General features: G+C 36.9%; 1 protein-coding gene across 10 annotated transcripts in view; it reads left to right on the top strand.

Annotated features, from left to right (window-relative positions):
* The window catches only part of TCF12 (transcription factor 12), a 220,839-nt gene that overhangs the window by 152,411 nt on the left and 43,616 nt on the right, over positions 1–24,812 (top strand). For all 10 annotated transcript variants that reach the window (XM_075100285.1, XM_075100281.1, XM_075100286.1 and 7 more), the window contains 2 exons: positions 12,555–12,690; positions 15,796–15,848. In XM_075100285.1, the coding sequence (XP_074956386.1) occupies positions 12,555–12,690; positions 15,796–15,848 (189 nt within the window). The remainder of the gene's footprint in view (positions 1–12,554; positions 12,691–15,795; positions 15,849–24,812) is intronic.

The raw sequence follows: 24,812 nt of genomic DNA, 5'->3' as shown, positions 1-24,812 counted from the left end.
CAGCTCCAGAAATTTGAGTTGTCTGTGGAGAACATAACAGCTTGCTCATATTGTGCATAGGCAAAAATGGCAGCTTTTTTGTGTTACCAGTGTGGTGGTGACAAATACGCAAGCAGGAGTGAAAACAAGTGTCCATAGTAGCATGTGGATACCAGTTTGCTGCATAGAGAAAAATTAATAGAACTGAATAGCACCAACTTAAAAATATTTTAATATGTTCAGAAACTATATAATTATATGTATATAGTATAATGGAGAAGATTAACGGATTTAATTTTTTTAGTAAAGTATCAGGTAACATTCAACAGCTGGAAAAATAAGCATACAGACAAAAATGTGAATTTTAGGGGATAAGAGTGTATAAAAATGTATATGGGAAGCAGAATTGAGATTTACTAACAAAAGTGGAAAAGCAAAGAACAGTATGAAAAATGTAATTTGAAACATGTTTTGTAAGAAGAAAAAAATTGGAAGTGAGAAGAGTGAAAGAAATGAGTGATTGTGAATAGTGAGGTAGAGGAGTGTTTTAGTGGTATCTGACAGCTAGGATGTTACTTCAAATGTGTGAGTCAAAGAAGAAAAAGGTATTTGTAGTACATTGCATTTTAAAACATGGTCATTTTTTAAATGGGTATGAAAGCTTCCAAACAAGTCTTTCTCAATCTGCAGGTGTAGCCCTCGAATAGCAGCATGTCTCTGAAGTTGCTCCTAGGATACTTTGCTAAGTTTTTAACAATTCATTACTTTAATACAAGGACCACTGTACTAGACCACTGCTAACATGCTTTACTGTGGCATTATATGTCGAAGAACAGTGAGCACTAGAGGTCTTGCTGGAAGATGAAAGAAGTAATGGACAACTGTGTAGAACAAATACATGAAGTGTTTCTTTGTAGGGCCAGTCAGTACTTAGTGGTTTCTTATATGTCTGAAGTTTGCATATGCAAGCCCCCTCACACACACACTCAGGGTTCTGCAGTTTTAATTTCTTCCTGTAGGGATTCTGTTCATATCCTGAAACTTTTTTAAAAATAATTTCTCTAAGACTTCTATCCTTACGTGGCTTCCTTGAGAAAAATAATGAGACCATTAGTCTGTGTTGATATTGTACCATCTGCTCCTAAGGTATTGTAGTGTTATTGAAAAGATTTAAAACAAAACAAAACAAAACGTAACTCAACAGAAGAACCAAGGAACTAAGGAAAGGATTTAAATTAATAGAAAAATGTAAATAGCTTGTCTAGGGAATGAATGGAAATAGGCATATTTAGACGCCACCTAGGTGGTAAGAGTAGAGCAAGTAATATTGTGGCAAAAGGGGTGCTAGAGTGTGGATAATGCTTTTTGGAGAACGTTAGGCTAAACCTGGTAGCTAGTGTGTCTCAGACCCCTTCAGGCTTTTTTTTTAAACTTCCAGGTTTTGAAATTAGATACTTTTTTAAATTGTAATTTAAAAAAAAAAAAATACGTTTCAATGTAATTGTGTACAATAAGGGAAAAATATGGGTACTTTAAACATGTTAATTATAAAAAAGCATAGGTTCTATAGAGGGGCTGTCATTTTGTATTTTTAAAAGTTGTTTTAGAATTTAATTTGCTGCTAATAAAAGGTATCAGATTGCATGGTGATGGTCCCACAACTTGTTGGGTTTTGTTTGGGATTTTTTTTTGTTTGGGTTGGTTTGGTTGGCGTTTTTCTTTGTGGTTTGTTTTTGTTTTTAACTAATGTATCTATCAAAGAGCTCTTCCTACTCATTGCTGGCAGTATATCTGAAGATGCTTTAGATGAATCTTTCCAGTGAAGCAGGAAAAATACATGATATTCTGGATGTTTCTTACCTGTGGGGCCTTAGAAACACTACAAGCAGTGGCACCAATTTCTTTTCTTTCTTCCTTACATAATTTTAGAAACAGTATGGAGAACATAATGTCTTTTTAAATACAAGTAATACTGAGTTATGGAAGTATTAAAAATTTTAAGGCTTGTACATGTGTGTGGGTTTTAATACCAATATAACTTTAAAGTTGACTAACTGATATTATTTTATAAATTTTATCTTTTTAATCTTCTCTTCTCTGACACCTTTGATATCAGGTGTCTCCCCAGAGCATATTTTTACAGCTGAGCTATCCATCTTTAAGGAACACGGAACACAATGTTAACTGAAGCAGTGACTCTGGATTCTGCCAGCTGATACTGTCTTAAAAGGTTGGGATGGAGAGAGGGATATATAGTTTAAGGGCAGATGGAATGTCCAAACTTGAGTTTATTTTGCTTCATTTTACTTCTCAAGTAAAATCAAGCAATATTAACTTTCTCTTGATTATGATTTATTAGAAGTTAATTACTTATTGTGCTATTGGGAAAATATCTCCTGTTTCTCAGCAGATAAGGAGCCATCAGAACCTTTTTAGAAAGTAAAAATGTACTGGACACAGGCTAGATTTCTTTTTCCAGAGCTGGAGGTGACCACCTGAAGTTAATCAGGGAAGACATCCTCCCGGAATGAAGTGGGTAGCAGGTGTTAGGAGTTAGTTATAGTTGGGGGAGGGATGCTATTTATAAAAGAGGAGCAGTTCTGCAAGGAATCATTTTGAATGTCTTCAACGGACAAACTTGTCTTTGCCTTTTTCTTTCTCACACTATTTAGGGTTGGCAAATTTTCATTCTTCCTTTTAATTTTTGATTGTGTTAGATCGTATTTAAAGTAATGAATACCCTGTAAATCAATATATAGAGAGAGTCTTACACATGGCTGCTTAAGGAAGTAAAAAGCATGTTACACCATGGAGTGCAGATACAATTTTTTTGGCCAATTGCTATTTGTCTCCAGTTAATCTTACTGCCTCAGCACTGGGTGCTTCTCAATTATGAGTGTATGGTATTATTGGAGGATGAGAAGATTAGCGCAGTTCTCTTTTCGCAGCCATACCTGTCTGTCTGAATAAGCTGGATTGCCCTTTTGATTTTCTTGAAGTGTTTATTCCTTTTGTCTATAACTACTCTAATATGTTGAGCTCCCGTTTATTTACCTTTCTTTCTTACTTCACAGGGCAAGCTTCCCAAACTTTGCATCTGCACAGATTACTGCTGTTGAGATTGATACAGACCCTGAGTAGAATTGGGAAGGGGGAGACATGAGTGGTGGTGTAAGCAACCTGTTACTTAGCATTTGCTGTCTGGGGTGGGCTACGAGAGACACTAGCTTGAGCAGATAGTGGATGGAAAGAAGCACAAGATGGATTTGCTATTTTGATTCCTCTTCCATGGAGACAAACCATCCCACTTGCATTGGTTTCTGTTGTGTTGTGGAGTGCTTTTCAAGATGATAGTGCTCCTGATGGCACAGATTTCTAAAGAGCCAGGGAGAGAAGGATAACATTTATTAAGGGGAGGGGATTGTAGCCTAAGATATTTACTGGGCTTGTCTGTCCATTTACTAGCACCCTAGTATTGGACTTAGCTTTCATTTGATCATATGTGAAAACATGTGGGTCCTCCATGTTAAGTCTTAACAATTACCTGGTTGCTATATTAATTATAGTTTTTGAACCCTTAGGTTATGGTTTTCTGACTTGGTGCTTAGAGTGAGTGAAGTGAGTGAGATTTTTGTCTTGATTGTGTGTGAGAGGAGATACACAGCCTCTATACCATATACACGAAACATTCTGCTAATGGCCTGATATCTTTTGAAATCGTTTTGCTGTAGATGCAGAGAGAGAAACAGATGCATTGTATTTTATAATATCCTTTCTAATCTGACTTCTGTAAATAAGATTCAGCATAAAATCTTTTATAATAATGTTGACTTCTCATGCTTGTATCTTATAATCATAGAGAAAAGCAGGAAGGCTGGTACCAAAAAATTAAAAAGTGAATTAATAACTTCTCAGCTGCTTCTCTTCTGACATTTTGCAGTTCCCCACAAACCTTCTGCTTTTGTATAATCACAGTAAGAAAGCTGTTCAAAGTACTGTTTTCATAATGTAGCGAAAAGATTCAAAGGCAAAGGGGGGGGCCTGACCTGTAATCACAATGCTTAGTAATGCCTTCCTAGAATTCAGTCAGCAGCGCAAAAATACCTTGCCGGGGGGATGAACGAAGACAAGCTGAGCCAGCATAACCTCAGGGATTGGACACCAACATCAGCAGGGTGCCGCTTTTAGAAGCATAAGACAGAATTTTTAGTCTTGCCAATATGCGGTATCAGTGCAGGGAAGCCACTATTGCAAAAGTGAAGGAAGGGATTAATTCGAAATACCGTTCAAAATATTTGTATTAATGGGGTGCTTTAAATCCATTTAGATGCAGAAGGAATACAAAACGTTTCCTTCCCTTTGTGTTTAATCTTTACTCCTCCCACTGCTTAAAAAAAAACCTTATCTGGAATTCTGAATAAACGTCTTCATTCTCCTTCCTCTGTCCCTATGCTCAGTCTCAGAATATTTACACAAACAGAATTACCTGTAGTAGCAGATTCTGCTTAGTTATACACATTGAATAAGCAGCTCATGGTGATCCAGAAAAGCTTTGGTGTAAAAAGAGAATATATTGATACCTAGATATTTTTCAGTGTTAACATTTATTGGGAAGACAGTAAAACTAAATGTCTGTTGTTTTGTTATGATGTTGTATCACTTCAGTATTTAGTACCCTAGGTAGCTGTTTTTTACTCTAGTGAGCTCTATTAGCCTGATTACACTAGCAGGATGCAGTTGATGGATGACTGTCATTATCTTCTCAAACCTGCATGATACTTTAGGTATAGGAGATGATAATTAAATTTTCAAGAGACATTGAGATTATAAGATCTGAGTATTTTTTTTTAAATGAGGAATATGTTTGCAATTATCAGCATGTTGTTAGAGGATCCTCTCCTGAGATGTTTTATTAGCAACCCCTGATTTCCTTTAAACTGATCAAGAAAAAATGCTCAAGTTATCATATAACACTTTAGATGTTGTTTTGGTTTTTTAATTCTGATATGTTCTTCCTCCTGAAACAGACCAAAAATGTATCTGATCAAATCTATTGGTAATGGCTCGAAGATGTACAGGTTAGCACAATATATTTAATGAAACCTTGTTTAAGACAAAACTCTAGAGGGGATCATAATTAATGCCTTGGTTTCTGCCAGTTGCTATTGATTACTCATTCAGGGTCCCTTTGTTCTCAAAATGGTAACACTATTTCACATTACTATTTGATTATATTCTCAGGATGAGATTCTTTAACAACATGCTGATAATTGCAAACATATCTCTAGAATTTAAATTTAAAATGAATTTACTTTGTATGTCAGTGTTTTTCCAAATTCAGCTCCTATTTTGGAGTGCGTATTCATTACAGTTTCCAAAGATTGGAGACTTGAATAAAGTGATATTCAACACTTTATATCTAGGTTATATTTTTGGCTTAAACTACATGATGTGGAACTCAGGTGAGTGGTCTTTTTGCAGCTCAAATCTCTGTACTGTACAAGTGTATCTCAGAGCAATTATTTGTTAATGTCTTAATATTGTCCTAGGTTTTCCTTCGGAATGAATCACAGTAACAACATATACAAGTTAGGGGAATTTGCAAGTTTAGTAGAGTTTGACTTCTCCATTTTGTTATGTTATTTTAAACAGGCTTATGCAAATTGTCAGGTTTGTAAGGCAATACATGTGAAATATTAAGGCACAATATATAAATGCTTTAAGTCATCTAAATGGCTCACTGAATAAAAGGACATGTACATTAAACTTCTGCTCTACCCATTGCAGCGTTTCAAGTTTATAGCAAGGTAAAGAATGCACTTACTATCTACTCTACATAATTCTGACAAATGCCAAGTGAGTTTGTCTATGACTACATGTTGGGATAATTGAGGGATTTGATTGAGATAAGTGCATTGTGTTACTTTAGTTTTACAAAGTAATGTATCTAAGCTCCCAATTTTTAACTAAACAGTTAAGTACTGGTTTGTTGGTTTTGGTTGGTTTGCTTTGGGCTGGTGTTGGTTTTTCGTTGTTTTTGTTGTTGTTGGGGTTTTCTTGTGGTTGGTTGTTGTTATTGTTAGACAGTTTTCCTGCCTTAAATAGGGACAGTCTGGCTACTGGGACTCAAAGCATAAACTATGTTTTGAAAAGGAAGCTAATGCAAAAAAACTAGGAAAAATAAAATCTGGTTGACTAGTTTAGTAGTGGTGGTGGTGTTCAAGAGGTGAGTTTGCAGTTGGTTAGTTGCAGCTCTCATTTCACTGCCAAAGCAGCCTGCCTTACTATGCCAGCACTGTGGCCCTGTCATAATCAGTTGCGTATAATGGGCTAATACTTTTATTCTCAACCATATTATTCTTTTGATAGAAAATAATAATGTAAAAGCACACAGTTGTATTTTTGGATGGAACTATACCATAGCTCAGCTATGGCTGCATTAGGAAAATCAGAGTTCTTAAAGTGTTTGCTAATACATTTGCATTTAAAAAATGAATATGAATAAGATTTAGACCAAGAAGCACGAGGCTAACTGCCTATAGGAAATACATTTTTGAAAAGGTAAAACCTTGTATACCATAGTGTAGTTTATGGAGTGTGTTTCTTAAAAATGTGTGTTTCGCAGGATAGCTTGGCTTTCCTATCTACATATAGCCTAAATGTTTGAGAGCTACAAGGAGTATTACATAAGGGCATCTGTAGGCCTTTACTTTTCCACATTGCTTTTTTTATATCAAAGTAAGACAATCAAAGAAGTGTTTACCAGCATACTAGAATCCTGCTGGAAGTTCATTGAAGGCAGAGCAGTATTTTGGCATCAAATAATGTATCTTCAGGATTCTAAAGATTCATAGAGTTGAGCTGGGTAAAAGAAAACTTCCAAAGTAGTCAAATTCTTTCTTACTTTTATACTCAAATTCTTTGAAAGAATCAATTTTAAAACCGTTTTAAAATATGTTGAGTAAGGAGCTTTTTTAAATCTCAGGCATTCCATTTTGATACAAGTATATGGATGATTAGCTTGTTATCCTGAATGGAAGCTAACTTTGTGCACACATAAGAGCAGCAGCAATACAAAGGTACTTGTTTTCTTTGACAAAGGTGCATAAATACACACGCCTGCATATGTAGATATGATTCTTTTTCCCCTACCTCACCCTTGCAATGTTTGAATAGATGACTCCCCTGCATTTCATTTTTATGAGGATACTTTTTAGGAAAAGGACCCCCTTAAAGCATTTCTCTAGATAGTGGCCCCTGTAAAAGCCTTTATTTTTTGGGTCAGGCCATGCCATTTCCCATGAGGCTGTCAAAACTGTTTCTTAGTTTTGCTGAAAGGGATCAATTTTGCAGGGAGATCTGGATAGGCTAGAAGAGTGGGCTAACAAGAACCTTATGAAGTTCAACAAGGACAAGTATAAGGTCTTGCACCTGGGAAAACATAATCTGGGAGTGCAGCACAGGCTGGGATCCACCTGGCTGGAGAGCAGCTCTGTGGAAAGGGACCTGGGGGTCCTGGTGGACAGGAAGCTCAACATGAGCAAAGAGTGCGCTGCTGCGGCCAAGAAGGCCAACAGGATGCTGGGTTGCATCAAAAAGGGCATCACCAGCAGAGAGAAAGAAGTCATTATCCCACTCTACTCAGCGCTTGTCAGGCTACACCTGGAGTACTGTGTACAGTTCTGGTCCCCGCTATACAAAAAGGATGTGGACAGGCTGGAAGAGGTCCAGAGAAGGGCCACCAAGATGATCAGAGGACTGGGCAGCCTGCCATGTGAGGATAGGCTGGGAGAGCTGGGTTTGTTCAGCCTTGAGAAAAGGAGGCTTAGAGGGGATCTCATCACCATGTACCAGTACTTAAGGGGTAGCTACAAAGAAGATGGAGACTCCCTTTTTGCAAGGAGTCCCATGGAGAGGACAAGGGGGAATGGACACAAGTTGCTCTTGGGGAGATTCCGATTGGACACCAGAGGGAAATTTTTCACAGTGAGGACAGTCAACCATTGGAATAATCTCCCCAGGGAAGTGGTTGACTCGGCCACGTTGGACACCTTCAAGAGTCGTCTGGAGAGGGTGCTGGGCCATCTTGTCTAGCCTGTGCTCTTTCTAGAAAGGTTGGGCTAGATGATCGCAGAGGTCCCTTCCAACCGGTGATTCTGTGAAATTTGAAAAGTAAAGCCGTCATGTTTACCTCTCTTTCTCTGTTCCCTTTGGAATCAGGGTTGCTGTGTTCTTAGTTGATTGTGATAAAAGCCTTTTTGTTTTCCTTCTTTTTTTTTCAGGTTGGTTATTGAACCTACATTCCTTAGGTAAAATATTGCTTTAAATAAATTCTTGTTTATTTTGAAGCTGGAATATGCCTTATAAAATCCAAAGAGGCAAATTATTAAGGGTGATGACTGTTTGTTTATAATGGTAATGCAGACAGGACTCGGCAGTGTTCAGGAGAATAACCAGTCATTGATTATTCTTTAGTAATGGGATTCATGCTTGGCAGATGAGGTTCAGAGTAAGCGTGAACGTTTTTGCGGAGAATGCTGCAAACTGCATATGTAAGCGGTCCACCTCTGTGCAGGGACCTCTGGCACTTAGTCAGGAGAAGCTTGGTGCTGATAATGCAAAGCTTTTTTGCTGTCCTCAGTGGTATTTTTGTATTCCTTTCTTTATCAGATGCCCTTAGGAAAGGATCAGTCCTAATCAATATTGCTTCTCAATTGGTTCAGAGAGGCAGAAAAAATCAATAAGCTGAACTGATGACATCTACTTTCATTTTGGAAGACTGGGTAACAATTATCAGATTTTAAACAGATGCTTCATTTGATTGTGGGAATGGTAGAAGAGGGTTGTATGTTTTGGGGTCTTTTCTTCCAGCCCCCCGCCCCCCCCCCCCCCCCCCCAGTAAGATTCTTATCCAAACACAATATAGATCAGGAAACTTCATTAGAGTATGTTGCATAGCTTGAGATTTACAGGCTATATATTATATCACTTATACACCTCCTGTTGTTGTAGTAGCCATGCTGCTTTGAAATTCAGGGTCCAGTGAAAATGTCAAGAACTGGAATGCTTAGGACAAAAGCAAGGGTGGCAAATGTCATGAGGTAAAGGTTGGAATTTAAGTCTGGAAAAGATACAGACACATGCCTTTTGGAATGGCTTGGTAGAAGTGAATTTCAGAGTCTTTACTGGGGTGGTGGTTGGTTTGTTTGCTTAGTTTTTTTGTCACGTTGTCCTTTTCCCTGCCCTCCCTCTTCGCGGCCCCCCCCCCCCCCCCAAGTGAATAAAGGAACAGAGGAACTAAGAACCCTCCCACCCCTTTTTTTAGAGCCATCTGTATGGATCCCACTGTGTTTCCAAAATCACTGCCAATGATCAGAAGGGGATGCTGGGGGGGAGTGGGGAGGGTTGTCTTCAGTGTGAATGGGACTCGTTCTTAATTGTGTTTGACAGCTGCTCTGAGCGAGCAGGGGCTGGCCTAGATGACTTCCACAGGTCACTGCCAGCCTCAGTGGTTCTGGGATTTGGTGAGTGGGACCTTGCTTCAGCTATTTCAAATGACACCTATCACAATACTTCCTTCCCTTCCCCATGGGCTATGTGAAGTAGTTTTCCTTCATTCCTGGGTATTTTTGGGCTGAAGTCAAGTCCTGGGCTAAGTGCAGAACTGGTTTCATTTCTTCCTGTGGACAGTGTTGGTTTGGAGAAACTGCTTTTCACAAAATGCTACCCAGGTTTCCTGCACAGTGTTCACCACTAAAACTCTAATAGATGGTTACAGTAGCACCTTTACTAAATTCAGACTTCTACTATGTAAGCCAGATATTCTCATAATCATAATGTTTTCGGCAAAATAACAAACTCCTAACTGTTTGTCAAAAGCAAAATTAGCAAATCTTGAACGCCCATGTATTTTCTGTGTACTTTGTTTAAAGATCTGTTCAAAGGGTATCTCATTTCAATATTTTACATTAACAATTGTAAGAATAAGAATAAAGACATTTATCTGAGGGCAAATTTTATGCCTTAACATTTTCAATCATTATTAACTTTGTTCTTCAAGCTGATAGATTTGTAGGAAAAAGTTAACATTTCTGGACCTTCCTTTAGTTTGTAACAGGGTAACTTTCTCACATCCTACTCTCTTCAATTAAAATATAAGATTTTCATGCTCAAATTAGTCACCAAACAAGTAAATGAAATTTCAGTAGTGATATGATGCAATACCATTTATCTGGAAAAACGCACTTGAGGTGGTTGCTTTTTATGTATATAGTCTGTAATTTTATATGAACTCTGGATTTGCTGCTAATCCCAGGGCATTGCAAGTTAGAAGGGATTTAGTATCTTACTGAGAGCCATGTGAGTTAGCCTCACCTTTCACAAGTCATCACGGCAAAAGACCCAGCTAGAATGATATAATGTAATCCAAAAAAATACATTTATTTATGAATAAGAGATTTCAGGCCTTTGCTGGTTTTGGCTGGGGTAGAGTTAATTTTCTTCCTAGTAGCCTGTATGGGGCTGTGTTTTGGATTTGTGCTGGAAACAGTGCTGGTGTAATACAAAAATGTTTTAGTTACTGCTGCGCAGTGCTTGCACAGAGTCAAGGCCTTTTCAGTTCTTCATCCCGCCGCACCAGAGAGCAGGCTGGGGGTGCACAAGGAGTTTGGAGGGGACACAGGCGGGACAGCTGACCCTAACAGACCAAAGGGATGTCCCACACCATGTGATGTCATGCTTAGCATATAAAGCTGGGGGAAGAGGAAAGGAAGGAAAGGGCAGGATGTTCGGAGTGATGGCGTTTGTCTTCCCAAGTAACTGTTACACATGATGGAGCACTGCTTTCCTGGAGATGGCTGAATACCTGCCTGCCCACGAGAAGCAGCGAATGAATTCTTTGTTTTGCTTTGCTTGTGTGCACCGCTTTTGCTTTACCTATTAAACTGTCTTTATCATTTGGACAGGGTGCTGGGCCATCTTGTCTACACTGTGCTCTTCCTAGAAAGGCTGGACTAGCTGATCCCTGAGCTCCCTTCCAACCTGTGATTCTGTAATCTCAACCTACAACTTTTCTCACTTTTATTCTTCTGATTCTCTCCACTTTCCCACTGTGGGGGAATGAGTGGGCAGCTGTGTGGCCAGCTGCGGTTTAAACCATGGCAAGGCTTTAGGAGGAAAGGTGAGGAGAGCCAGGAGCTATGGCCTCTGCACATATTCTGGTGGGCTGCTGTAGCCCTAGAAGGCAACATGGCGGTTCTTGCCATGATCCAGTCTGCAAGTGTGCTTGCTTTTTTTACAATCTCTGGAACCTGTGGGTGTGCATGGACTTTGTTGTTGAGAGCAGTTTGAGGGGAGGAGGAAGGTTGGCTTGGGGCTGAAGGAGAAACTTTAACGAGGTGGCACCTCAAGTTCGTTTTGGTATAAAAGTTAATCCAGTCATCAGTTTCTGTCTCAGCATCAACTGACAATTGAAACGTTAGCACAGTTTGAATGTAAGCAAAATGTTAACTGTTGTCCTGCTGTCCGACAGCTGTGCTTTACCGTCTTTATAATGGGAAGACTGCACTACATAATGACCAAGTATGAAGAAATCAAATCACTTGTTTCTGGATGCTGCTAATTCCACAATGACCTTAAAATTAAAGCACTGTCTGGTTTTGCAAATATTGGAAGCAAAATGTCTTTAGCTACATGTAACACAGAATGGATGCTTCTGTATGAGGAAAGCTGTATGCAACAGCCAGGAGTGAAGCAGCAGTGAATGCATTTTTACTACTTGGTAGCATTGTTTTCTGTACACACAGTTCTGTGGATTTCATTCCAAGTCTGGGGATTTTTCAGCCTAAAACAAGGCTAAACATAGTATCAACCATGGAAAAACTACATTCTCATAAATCACCAATATTCATTTCAGTTTCACAGAGGAATCTAAATAACGTGAGGCTGAACAATATATAATGCAGTCGTTAAGTGTTTAGAATGTTCTTGTGTTTACTGTATGAAAAGAGAACAAAAAGGGTAGGGTTCAACTACATTGTTGGTTTGAATTTTTTAAAATGTCATTTTTATGTTCTGTGCATTAATCTAATTGTTCTTTTTTGTCTGTGTTTTTTTTTGACAATTATTCAATGTTTTTATGAAAGTGATATAAGCCTTGATTTCTAAGTATGTGCTAAAACCTAATGTCACACTATAAACTCTTAGCAGTTTTTATCAATTATGTTCATATTGCGTAATATAAGCAGTGTTACATTACAAACTAAACAGTGTTATGATTTTTGTTTAGAATTCAAGTATGAATTGAGTCTTTCAGATGTTTTAAACTGAAATGGTAATGTTTTTGGAGGCTCACAGCCAGACTTTGCTCTGCCTTTGTGAATTATGCTATAGTATATTCTGTGAATGCTAATTTTAAAAAGTCAACATTTTTTTGAACTCTAAGACTTTCACTGAAAGCCCAGTAAATTCCTATAAATGCCAAGAGCAGTGTGTGTGGCTAATACTTTGTTAGAGTGGTATATTAACAGCTGAGTTACTATAGAGCTTAATTTTACTTTTCGCTGTCTGTTTTGCAGTCTAGTCTGCTTCGGTCAGATATGGGGCTTGGAAGTCCAGGACAGCTGTCATCCTCAGGAAAACCTGGAACACCCTACTACCCATTTTCTGGCACAAATCAGCGCCGAAGACCACTTCATGACTCACCAGCTCTTGGTGAGTAATATAAGCAGTTTTTAAACTTCTGTTCATGATGCATTTCTGCAGACTTTATTATTTTCTTTGACAGTTTATTTTATACACTGGAGATTGCTCTGTACTAAGCAATTCAAATTACAGCGAACTGCTATATAAGAGAGAAACTGGATTATTAAAATTTTCTTTGAGACGCTAGTTTGGATTCAATGCTGGTCAGTATTGCTTGTAAAACAAACAAGAAACTCCAATAAAACCCTTAATTGCAAAAGCAATAATGACAGATGGATAGGAGCTGATGACCAGCTGAGTGCCCGTAACCCATGCTATCATTAACCCCTGGAAATGCCTGACCTTGAGGTCATTACCATTACTTAGCAGGGGAAAGACACAAAGGGGAAACAATTATCCTTTTATATGCTAAAAGTAACTTTATTCAGGGCAATATATAGTTCATTGTAATTGGTTCAACATGCCTTTAAAGTTCTTAGCACTTGGAGACTAGTAGATTATCTTAAAATCCATGTACCTTACAAAATACGCAGCAGGAACTTATTTGAAAATTGTTATAATGCTATGACAGTATTAATATTTTATTTTGGAGATACTTAGAGATAAATGGAATTTTCCTACTTGGTCATAGTGGTAATATTTTATCGCTCTAAAGACTTTCTGTTGAATTAAGGAATCAAGAATGAGCCAGCTGTTCTATCACTTATGCTACAAGACTATTGCAAATAATTGGGTGTACAAGTTTTTAAAAAATCATTTTGGTATAAAAAAAGAGACTGTAACCTGATATTCTAGATTAAAAGCTACCATATTGCAGTATTAGCATGTTATGTCATTAGGATTATTTTAGTTACATGTTCGGGTTTTTTATGCCCCTCATTGTGTACAGCACTTCTATTTCATAATAAAACCTAGTTTGTTGAAACCATATAGCTTAAACCGTACTTCACCCAAAATCAGAGTTCATCAAATTCAAATTATTCCTTGAAGTAACTGTAGTATTCTCTAGAACTGCAAACTGCCGGGGCATCGAAATAGTGCTGAGCATGCTTGAAACTGTTTTCTAAATCTTTAATTATAAAAATATTACTTGGGAAATTTACCTGTGTTGTATGTGTGTGTGTTTGTTTATATATGTATTTTAAAATGCCATTTTTGTATAAATTTTTTACCCATTGTCAAAGCAACCACCGTTTAATCTGAGGTTGTCTTTCTTTACAAATATTTTTCTAAGTATTCGTATTCCTCAGAACATGAGAATTAAACGCAGTAGTTCTTCAGATCTGCTTCAGAAGAGGGAACAGCCTGAGGAAAGTTCAGTGACATTGTTTGCTGCTTGGAATGGTGTTTGATCTTTCATAGAAAAGAGTTGTGGTTTATTTATTAATTTTTACGGTTTTAGCCCCCATTGAATCTGTTTTAGTGAGAAACTACTATAATAGTAACCTGCTGTGGTTTTTGGGTAACAGGGGGCCATTAGAGCATGACTTTGGGTGCTGGACAGAGAGTGATACTGATGTAGCTGGAAAGGTTATGGTATGAAGCAGTCACTGAGGGAGAGTCCTAAATGAGATTGTCTGACTTCTATTATATATTTGAATATGTGATTAAGTTAGTTTCTTGTGCAAACTATGTAGAGTTTGGTAAGTTCCAGATATTACTAAGTTAAAGAAGCTAAGTGTTTTGTTTTCAGAGGACTACCCCTGATTATTTTTCTCTTTGAAAGAGACGTTCAAGGGGTATAAACCTGTTCAAACTGTTAACAGCATGATATTCCTCTTTCTGTCATGGCTGAATCTGAGGAACTGTAACCCGGGACATGGCAGGTGGTAGTTACAAATTTATAGAAATGTTTTTCCAGAAATGCTAGGAAAATGAAGTGTCCTTTTATCTTGAGTCTTGTTTCCAATGGCTTGAAAAAGTATGCCTAAAGTATTCATTTTTTCTTTTAAATGGACTAGTTAAATGTTATAAAACGGCTGGCAATTTTAAGCTAAATTGAATTATGGCCATTTTATCCCCAAGAAGGAGTTGCCTGACCAGGATTTTAACAAGTCTCTTTAAATTTGCTGCTAAAGTTCATTGAAACCAACCAGTGTTCCCTTCCAGGTGACACTTTGAGTGCAGTGTAAGTTCTCTTCCAGATATTTTTTTTTACTTTGTTTTTTAACATGCCCTATGGGACATGATCAGAGTACAGATATCCAGCAGGTATTCTCACCTTATTTCAAATTTACTTTGTCATATCGTATAATAAAACTGTGATTAACTGTTCTGAATGAAAATAGGAACTTTGTATTTTAATTGAAGGCTCAGTTGGTCAACTGTAGAACTTGTAATCTTGCCAGATACTCGTCTTCAGAACATCAGTTAAATTCTAATTGCATGCATGCATACTATTCAGATTAATTTTATTAGCAGCTGACTAAACTAGTTCAGATTCTTGATTTAGGTAGTGAAATTGTTGGGACCTTTTTTGATGTTACAATAATTATTGGTAGAAGGAAGCAGGTATCATACTTCCAACTTTACTACTACATGCAAATTCGAGTTGTATTGCCTTTATTACTTAAGAAAAGTAATTAGGTCATTAGGTTTGCTGTTTATTTACAACCTTCTTGTAGTCTAACAGCTATAGAAATTTACATCATGTAAGTATTTTAGAGTACAAATCATACTTTAACATGTCATAATTTCCTTTGTCATAGCCCTATCTTTACTCCCAAGTGCAGAAAGGGAAAGTGTTTCTTTCACTAATCAGTCCCATTTTCCTCCTTACAGATTTAAAGATCTTACTTTGTTTCTTAGCAAGCATATAAGGGCATCAGCATACCCTTCAGTGTTAGTGTTCTTAGGAATAACTGTTTTTCCTTATGGAAAGAATTGAAAGTGATTGTTTAGCAAAGCTTTATTAGAGAACAACATTGGTATGTTACATACTTAAGCACATTCTTGTATTGATGTGAAAGACAAATTTCATTGGCATAGAATAAAAAAGTGCTTGAAATTGGAAAATAAATCCATCATGGAAAGAAAAAACTTCACAGTATAGCTGTTTATTCTTTTTCATCTATAATGTAGATACTTGATGAAACGTTGTTTTTCTGTGTACAGATCCTCTACAGACAAAGAAAGTAAGAAAGGTGCCCCCTGGTTTGCCTTCTTCTGTAAGTACTACATTTTTTACTTGTAGTAAACAAATCAGGCTCAAATTGCACTCTCTTTACCTGACATACATACAAATTAATTAACTTTAGCATTAGGAAGGCTATCCACTGGACAGGAACAGCGAGGCTAGGTAATTGGGAGTGGTTCTGGAGGAATAAATACACATTTAATGCGGAATTTTTAGATTTCATAGTTGTGATTTGTAGCTTGCTCATGTGCTCCTACCCACTTGTCCCTGTCATTTGAATTCCTCTCTTGGGAAGAGAGCTGGGCCAGGAGCTGTCAAAGATGATCTCCTGTACAGGTCTTTTGATGTTTAATTAGTCATTATGTTGCTGAACAGGAGGACAGACAGAGATTAATAGCTGAGAATCTTACAAATTTACATTTGTAATAATCCCAGTGGAGCTGAAGACATTAAGATTCGGAGGACACGTACAGCTCAGCTTGCCTCAGTAGGACTGAGGTTATTAATATGCATAAATCACCAAGTCAGATGTTCATTGTGAAGCCCTGGTGGATTTTAAAGCCTTCATTAAGCCTTTCCTAACTTCAGCCTAGCATCAGGAAAGCTTTCAAACAACTAGTTTGTTGATCCCTCTTTGCTTGAAAATTTATCCTTCGAGAATAAAGGGCTTTGATGGAAAAGGTTGGAAGGGTTTTGGTGGAAAAATCATTAATGGCTGTGATAATCTAATGTTATAGGCGTGTTTTGTTGGTATTAAATATGCTTTATTCTTAAAAGGAAGAAAATTGTTTATAAATGAATCTGCATTTAAAAATCCACGTGAAGTGAAAAATCCCCACTGAAGTGAAGGACAGAATTATTTTTTTCCCCTGCTCAGAACAAACAGGAGAGGAGGGGGAAGCTCGGCTGCCTTGCGGGGTACATCTCTTTGTTGTGTAAATGGATGTTGGGCTTTTATTTGTCAGTACTTAACACATGGGCGCAGGTGCACTTGGATGAGTCATAACTCAAAGCCGGATAGGCTGAATAGAACACACTGCACAGGCAACAGTAATATAGTGGGAGCAAAATGGGTCTGATCGTATTTTGTATTGAGTCTGAAGTATGGATAGTGTCTTCTAGTCCTTGCATCTCCCCACTTCTCTCCTCCTTCTCTTTCCCTTCTCCCTCCCCCTGCACACAGTGATATGTACAGAAACCGGGGTCTGAAATCCTATTTTAACCGTACTTCCAGATGGAGCTGATAGTGTAGATAGCCTGGGGCAGCTGTGCTCTGAACCTGCAGCCTACCTGGAAGCCAGGATTGCAGCTGCAGGCACTCTTAAAAGCTTTTGCTTGCATAAGCACTTGGGCCCCACTAGAGGCTGAATAGCTGCTTGATAAACAAAATGAACACAGTGCCTCAAATCATTATTCCCGAGGCCAGGAATATTCTTCCTTCCCCCCCACCCCCAACCCCTGCCACCCCACCCCCCTTCAGCAGCAGCTAAAAATAGTTTGGCAATTTACATTTTAACAGTTGCATGTTATGTAGGGTGGCTTTACAGTCTAGCAGATGATTTCTGCTAGATTAACAAAAATATATTTAAAATGTCAGAGAAGCTAAAACACTTAGCAGTGCAATTTTAATGTAATTTATTACTGTAATTCTAGATGAGTAATAGAACTTAAGTTACATGTTTAATATTTAGTAGTGTCAGCCAGGTAAAGAGAACATTTTAGCAAATGAAAAATTTCTCTCATTTATCTTACCAGGCTTTAAATTTAAGAAGCAGTATTTTTCAAATGGTTTTCATTTAATTCTTCTTCTGTGAGAACAGTGGAGACAACCAAATCCTGACAAATTTTATTTGTATTAACATTGTACCAATCTGCGCAATAAAGTGCAGTTACTGTGAATAATCAATGATTGCAATGCTGCAATTTTTAAGTACTGTTTCTTTGTATTTCATTGCTTTCAGTGCTGAATAGAGCCTTGATGTAAAATGACATATTGCCAAAAAAAAGTCATGTGAGGTATTATGTATTTGGAAGATGATCCGAAACTAAAATTCACTGAACATCATAGGAAAATTAAATTGTCTAGATAAATTCTGTAAGTGTTGTCTTTATTTTAAATATACCTTGATAAGAATTTAGAATGTATTGTGGGAAAGATAAATATTGATTTAGCTAATATGTAGTGCAGAGAAGTTAAATTGTAATATGTAAAGTCACAAGACAGATATTTAATTTTATAATCAAAATATGTATTTTTATTTTTTCAGTTTCAAGATTTTCTGCAATGTTTTTGTTAGTGTAGGGCTACCATGTCAACAGATACAACAGTAATTTAATTTCCTAGATAACAGTAATTTAATAACAATCTTTTAAGAAATAATGATTTCCCTTTTTTAAGTATTCCTCTAGCTTGTTTCTTTTTTTCTTGGATTTGTATGGTACTTTCTGAAATGACTTGCTTTGAGGTTTATCTTTCTTCATGTGTTCTTATCAGGGCCTAAAGTAAAAATAGTTACAGAGAAGTGCTGATGAATTGTTCAGTTATTTTCTGGAATGCAACTCAATCTGAACTTGTCCCTTTACTGTAAAATTTAAATGCACCAGGCAAATGCACTTTTAAGTCTTCCTGATGTAAGTTGCAAAGTGGTGAGTCATCGCCCAAAACATTTTGAATGTTGACATGCAAGCATTTATGTTAAACTACAACTACTAAATTTAAAGCCTTGAGGGGAGGATAGAAACGAAAAAAAATAGGTGTTTTATTTTTTTTCTCACTGTTAGCTCAAGCCAGGCTTGAGTGAACAGAAAGATTGATATGCTGTTTATATTGGGGAGGGGAGTACTGTTCAGTGAGTTACATGATCCTCAGAGACTCAAAACTATTGTATTTCTGAGAATTTCTCATTGTAGGAGTTACCTTAACTAAGTCAAGAAACTAATAACATTGCGTGACTCAAAACCAGTTGTAACTGGTGAGGCTGAGCTACGAAGAGCAGAGTGTCAGGGTTTTCAAAGAGCTGTTCAGTCCTGCAGAGAGAGAAAGAAAAAAAAGTAAGACTAACTTGGAAATGCACAGGGAGATTGCCATCTAATTATGGATGGACTGTTAGAAACATACATTTACACGTGTAGTCAGAAAATACTTCTAACTAATATTTATTAGTAGTACCATAATCAGTAGCTATCATGAGGTCATACTTCTAAGAAAAATAGTGTGAATATCTATCATCATTCATTTGCCATTTAATTAGTTTAATACCAGAGAAATAATCTAAAATACATAATGTCTGTTGATTTTTGTTACACATTTGTGTAACAAATATCTTATTGTTTTCTATGTAGTGCCATTTCAGATAACTATTTTGAGTATTTTAGACTTTCCACAATACCGCAGACTATCAGTTAATATTAAACTTTATGTTGCTATTTATTATGTAAGAGATTATGAAATGTATGTTTTGTAATACCAGAGATCTTTTTCTAAATTCAAACTCATTACACTTCTAATACATTTAACACAATTTACAGCTTGATCATAGGGATTCCTCATTTATCACCCTCTATAGTATGCATATAGTCCATGGGTGCTAATTTATTGCAAGAATTCTTCATGAAGCAAAGCTAGAGAAAACTAGGTTTGCATGCATAGAACTACCTCCCAAACATTTAAGGCACTTTTCTTTTTGGGTCACGCTAGTCTTTTAAGACGGAGCTTGAGAAATATGTTTCAAGAGATGTCTTATAAAGATACCAATGGTACCAGAAGAAAAATAATAGATGTTACTCCCTTCTGTGCTCCCTCCTTCCTCCACCCCTTCTGAAGTGCAGAGGTAGAAAATTTGAAATGGTGAACTGGAAAGGATCCAGTCCTTGAATGTTTATCTGAAATCCAATTTCTGAGACTTTAATGTTTACATTGTATTAAAAATTATATAACATTCACCATGCTGAGTGGACTTTCTTTAGAGAATGATCCTCAATATTAGCAAGGTATTAAAGTAGCCTGGTGTAAACCAACATCCTTGGAATACTTCTATTAAGTCTGTGGCTCTGAATAAAAACTTCGGAGCATCCTGGGTAGATACTTTGTGTTGTATTTAACTGACTGTGATGCTGTGTTTAACCGACTTTCTAGTGGGACTTTTTGGTAAGATTTGTTCCCACTGGCCAGAAATGGTGTCAAAATGTAAAGCAGCATTTAGTTCAGAGCTGTTCTGAATTGCCTTGTGTAGTTAAGTGATACATTGAACTGTCAATTGTCTTTAGTATCTAGCACTCTCAAGGACAGCAGTAACTTGCCTGACCCTTGCTGCTGATGCTGTGCTGTGTTTTAGAAGGCAATTTTAAATAGCAAAACTGAGCAAATAAATCGTTATGGATAATGCAACACATAACTTGCCATTTCTTCCTCATGACTCAGTCTTCCATCTTCCCTTCTGCTTTATGCTCGTTCTTTGGTCACCTGATTCAAGGGATAAAGTTTTTAGGGACTTGCTCTATACTCCTTTTTAATTGCCATGTTAGTCTGTGAGCACAAACAAAAAGCAAATAAATAAAACATCCAACCCCCCTAAATTACGTTACAAACCAAATAAAAGTGTTTCTTTGAGACTTGAGACTTGAGATTTATTATGAAGACGACCTGGTTTTCTGCTTAGATTATTGTTTTTTTTTTCACAACATGGCCTTTATTTGAAATGTAGCTGAAAACAGCAGTAACCTCAGATTATAGCATCCCACACACTCTTCACTATTTGAGAACATTTAGCTGTCATTAAACAACTAAGCAGCATCTTGCAGAGTCCTGCTGTGAGAGTTCAAATCGAGTTCTTACTTGAATTAGGGTGTAGGTACTTAAGTAACCCTCTCTTAATAGCTTTTTTCTTTTTTTCTGCAATCAGATAATTTTCAAAACTTAACTATCCTGTCATCTGACTGTGGTGAACTATTAAGAATACTTAATTGAAAGATCTCTGAAAATCCTGTGTATACATATTTCAATTTACTGGAAACACTTTATTTTTGAAGTTTTCACAATATATCAAAATGAGCATATTAGCTGCTCTTAAATAAGAGTGTAGGTCTGCATGAAAGAACCTTAAATCTGTGCATAGTTCTAAAACTATTATCTGAAAAAATAACATGACTGAATTGCAGCTCTTGTAATTTAGGGAGAAGTTATATGGAATTGCTGCAACTGCTGCTTTACCTCAAAGATTGTGTCCATTACCATAAATTAGTGCAGTGTTTTATAACAATAGATATGGATAAAAGCTTTTTTTGAAGACTATTTCTTAACACCTTCTGTTTGATAATACTTATGGTTTTGGTGGGAAGGCTTTTATAATCCCTGAAGTCAGCTGGGAAAGTAGTGAGCAACATTGGGTTGCTAGACTTTTACGTGATGTTGAACAGAGATGTTTCCTTTCAGTTGCTTGCTCAGCCCAAACGTTGGGCAGGTTGCTTTGCCAGTGACCATGCTGTTTGACAGAAGTGGGACATACAAAAATGATTTTTTTGAAAATAATGGTACTGCAATTAAAGAACTGCATAATCTTTAAACGAAATTTCAGATAAAGATGTGTATTTACACACTGAAGCGAAGAAACTGAATTAAATTACCTCCTGTTTTAGTGCCACAGAGTTTCTTGTGATGTCAAGACTTAGAAAGCAAGTTGTATAGTCTTGGAGATTTAGTTATGGGATTCCATACCGTTTGCACTGATAACTAGGATTAGTTGTTAGCAATTTTTTTTCTTTCTGTAGGGAAGTAGTAGGAGGATTCCTGACTCTGGATCACAGGAGGGTTGCTGGTTCGGCTTTTGACAGCTCACTCGGCTTCATTTGCAAAACAGTTTTTCCAAGCAGTAAGCTGGAGTACAGAAGAAGGGGAGAGATGAAGGAGGTGCTGCGGCACAATTAGGTCTCTGCATTTTGGCATGCAACCTTCTAAAGCTTTTCTGGCACTGAATTATTCAATGAATTCAGAAAGTGTGTGTGCATTGATACATTAGGCTGGGTTCGGGTTTTGACTGTGGAGCCACCTACAGGGAGATCACACAAGTGCAGGTGTAGCTGCATGGTTTTGGTGAGGGGAAACAGTGAAAAATGCACTGTACTTCAGTAATGATATAAAATTTAACTGATACTAAGGTTGGACCAGCAGAGGGACCCCTTAATCACTTTTTAATTTTTCAGGTAAATTTTCTTGGCCATATGGAGTTGATGTGAAGAGATTTGTAGTTCAGGTAGTCTTCTGCAAGTTTCAGTAACACAGCCTTGCTAATTCATTTCAGGTTTTAAAATTCTTTTAAGATCTACACACATTTTTAGATTAGGTAGGTTTTTAGCACCTCTTGGGATGATGATTATCTGGCTTCTGATGGGATAATTTATTGCCTCAGGATAACAAACATTTTTGTTTACTTTTTAATGCAGATACAGGTAGTTAAGACCTTCATATAGAGGCTTTCAAACATTAAGTGTATAATATTTTCAGCAAAATAATAAAAGTTTCTGAATTTGATCAATATCCTATCAAAGTTGTGTTTCAAAGATTTTGAAACAAGTTTTAAAACCTCCTCAAATAAATTTTGTGTTTGATTCTGATGAATGTGATATATGGCGCTCTTTTCCTCATTCTGTCCATTCTTGTAAAATATTTATATAAAAACTTAAACATCTGAAATTCAATGTTATTTGGAAAACTACTGAAAGAGACACTCTCTTGCTGTAGTTTCAAATTTAATAAGTGTTTTATTTTTTTTACCCATATCTGTCATAGCTAATTGGAGATTTTTGCAAGCGAAAATAACCCAAACCCCAACCAACAATGAAGAACCCAACAACCACCTCTAAGCCCCCAAAACCTTGTAATATTGCTAGGTAAAAGTAATGGATAGCAGCTCATATCAATTTCATTAGTATTTGTTGCCTGTTGTCTATCCCTTCAAACTGTCCCCTCTTCCTTGATTATAGTAACATGAATGTTAAATGTAAAGTTGAAGACAAACCTTTTGAACAGGAAAACCACCAAACTATTTTAGCTTTTGCGTTGATGAATACACTTAATTAGCATAAAATATCTTCCTTTGGATATTGGGGGTGGGGTGGGGTGTTTGCCCATCAAATTTGATCCACTGGGTTGTTTTAAGCTGTCTTCCACACAGTCTGCCCGGTCTCTGCTGAACAGCATACTTAGCAGTTGATTAACAACAAAAGGCTATACTTCCAGGATTTTGAAATAAACTAACATTTACTTAACTGATGAATTAAATAGACGATGGTATAATAAGCAATGCGTTTTCCCTTTAAAACAGCCAGGTTTGTGCCTTAAGGCTTGAAATCTTGTCCATTCTAACAGCAACATTACGCATGATGTTCAGTGCATCCTTTATCAGTGATCCTAGCTCTGGCCTTGCTATAGTTAACCATCATGTTTAGTTTTAAAATAAGTAAAATTGGGGGTTGTGAGATGCCTAGAGTGTTTTTTTTTCCTGAATTGTTGCAAGAGAAGCAGCTTAAAGTTACCGTGCATAGTTAAAACAGGTTAATTAGCAACAGGTTGTTCAGTATTGGATTAATTTTCTATGAATTTGCTTTTTATCTTCTGTTCCCCATTTGTTGCCTTTATTTCAGCGAGGCATCAGTTGGGGTTGGCCTCTCCTGTTCAGGTTCCAGTGTTCTTAGAACTGTTAAGAACTTAATCACTTGTGAAACTTCTCTTCCTCTGTCGAATGTGGTTGAAATTTATAATAAGTTCCAGCCTTGGACAGAGTGGGGAAGAAAGAGGAGACTTTTAGCGCTATTGCCTTTGCCTTATTTCCAAAGATAGCAGGTTAAGCTAATCCTTAAGAAACTCAGTGGAAGAACAATAGAATTGGTATCCCCATCAAAAGCAGGTTTGGGCTGTTACCATTTTTTCAGCAGGATTGCAGTCAACTCTTCAGGAGGAGACTCGTGATACTTGGGTTTGCACATGACAGTTGGTTTTGTTGGTGAAAAAGGAGCTTTAATTTCTAGTTGCCCATAATTAATTGTAAAAGTTTTTGCTACTTGTGTTTGAATAGACCCATTTAAAATAATACAACTGGGATAAAAAGCAATAACCTTTTTGAAGTATTTTGATATTTCAGTCTTGCTGTGGAGTACGTTTGATCAGAGGATGGCTCTCATCCATGGAGACAGTTACATAATTATCTTTCATATGGTATAATTTTCAGTGATATGGATAAATTATTTTTTATAAATTCAAATTATGCATTAGTATGCTTATTGTGTATTTGCTTTGTGGCTCTGACAAGTTGGACAAAAATGTATTTCACATAAAAATGTGTTTTCAGGGAGAACATGTAGTTTGTTCACAAAATCTTAGTGTTAAAACGATCTTTGAAAATACTCTACAGGTAGCTTGGCTTATTAGGTCAGTATTTCATTCTGCATCAGCTTTTATAATCCCTTTACATACTTTAGAAACAGGCAGTTTATTGTTTTTGACACACAGTACAGGGTCATGAGTGGAAACAATTCAGGCTACGAAGTGCATGTCAGTTCAGTGTTCCTCTGCTGACAGCATGTCTGTCTGAAATCAAGTTTAAAAAATTGGACCTGTCTCCAGCTGACTTGTTTTGTCAGGCTGAGTCATACGATTAACCCTTGACTTGTCACCAAGGAAAAATGGAGTAAACAACTGTACCCAGTACAGTATTGCTGATCCAGCTATGATTCATTTCACTGTAACATGATTCTCTTAGGAAAACAAATTTCAGAACAGCTGTTGCTTGGCTTAAATGGGGATAAAAATTGCACACAAAACAAACTTATTTTAGGTTTATTGCTCATCTGTTTTGGTGAAAGTAAGCTTCCATGGGTCAAAGTTTGATGTGCTTGGTGGAATTATGGTTTGATCCTATAAGGTGAATCAATGTAGCAAATATCCTCTGAGAAAGTGTTTTTGTACAGTAAATGTAGAGCAGATACAGTGATATATGTCAAG

The sequence above is a fragment of the Phalacrocorax aristotelis genome, chromosome 7 (genome assembly GCF_949628215.1).
Source record: "Phalacrocorax aristotelis chromosome 7, bGulAri2.1, whole genome shotgun sequence".
Lineage (NCBI taxonomy): Eukaryota > Metazoa > Chordata > Aves > Suliformes > Phalacrocoracidae > Phalacrocorax > Phalacrocorax aristotelis.
The sequence above is the reverse complement of the archived record's forward strand: the minus strand, read 5'-3'. Positions and strand labels throughout refer to the sequence as shown.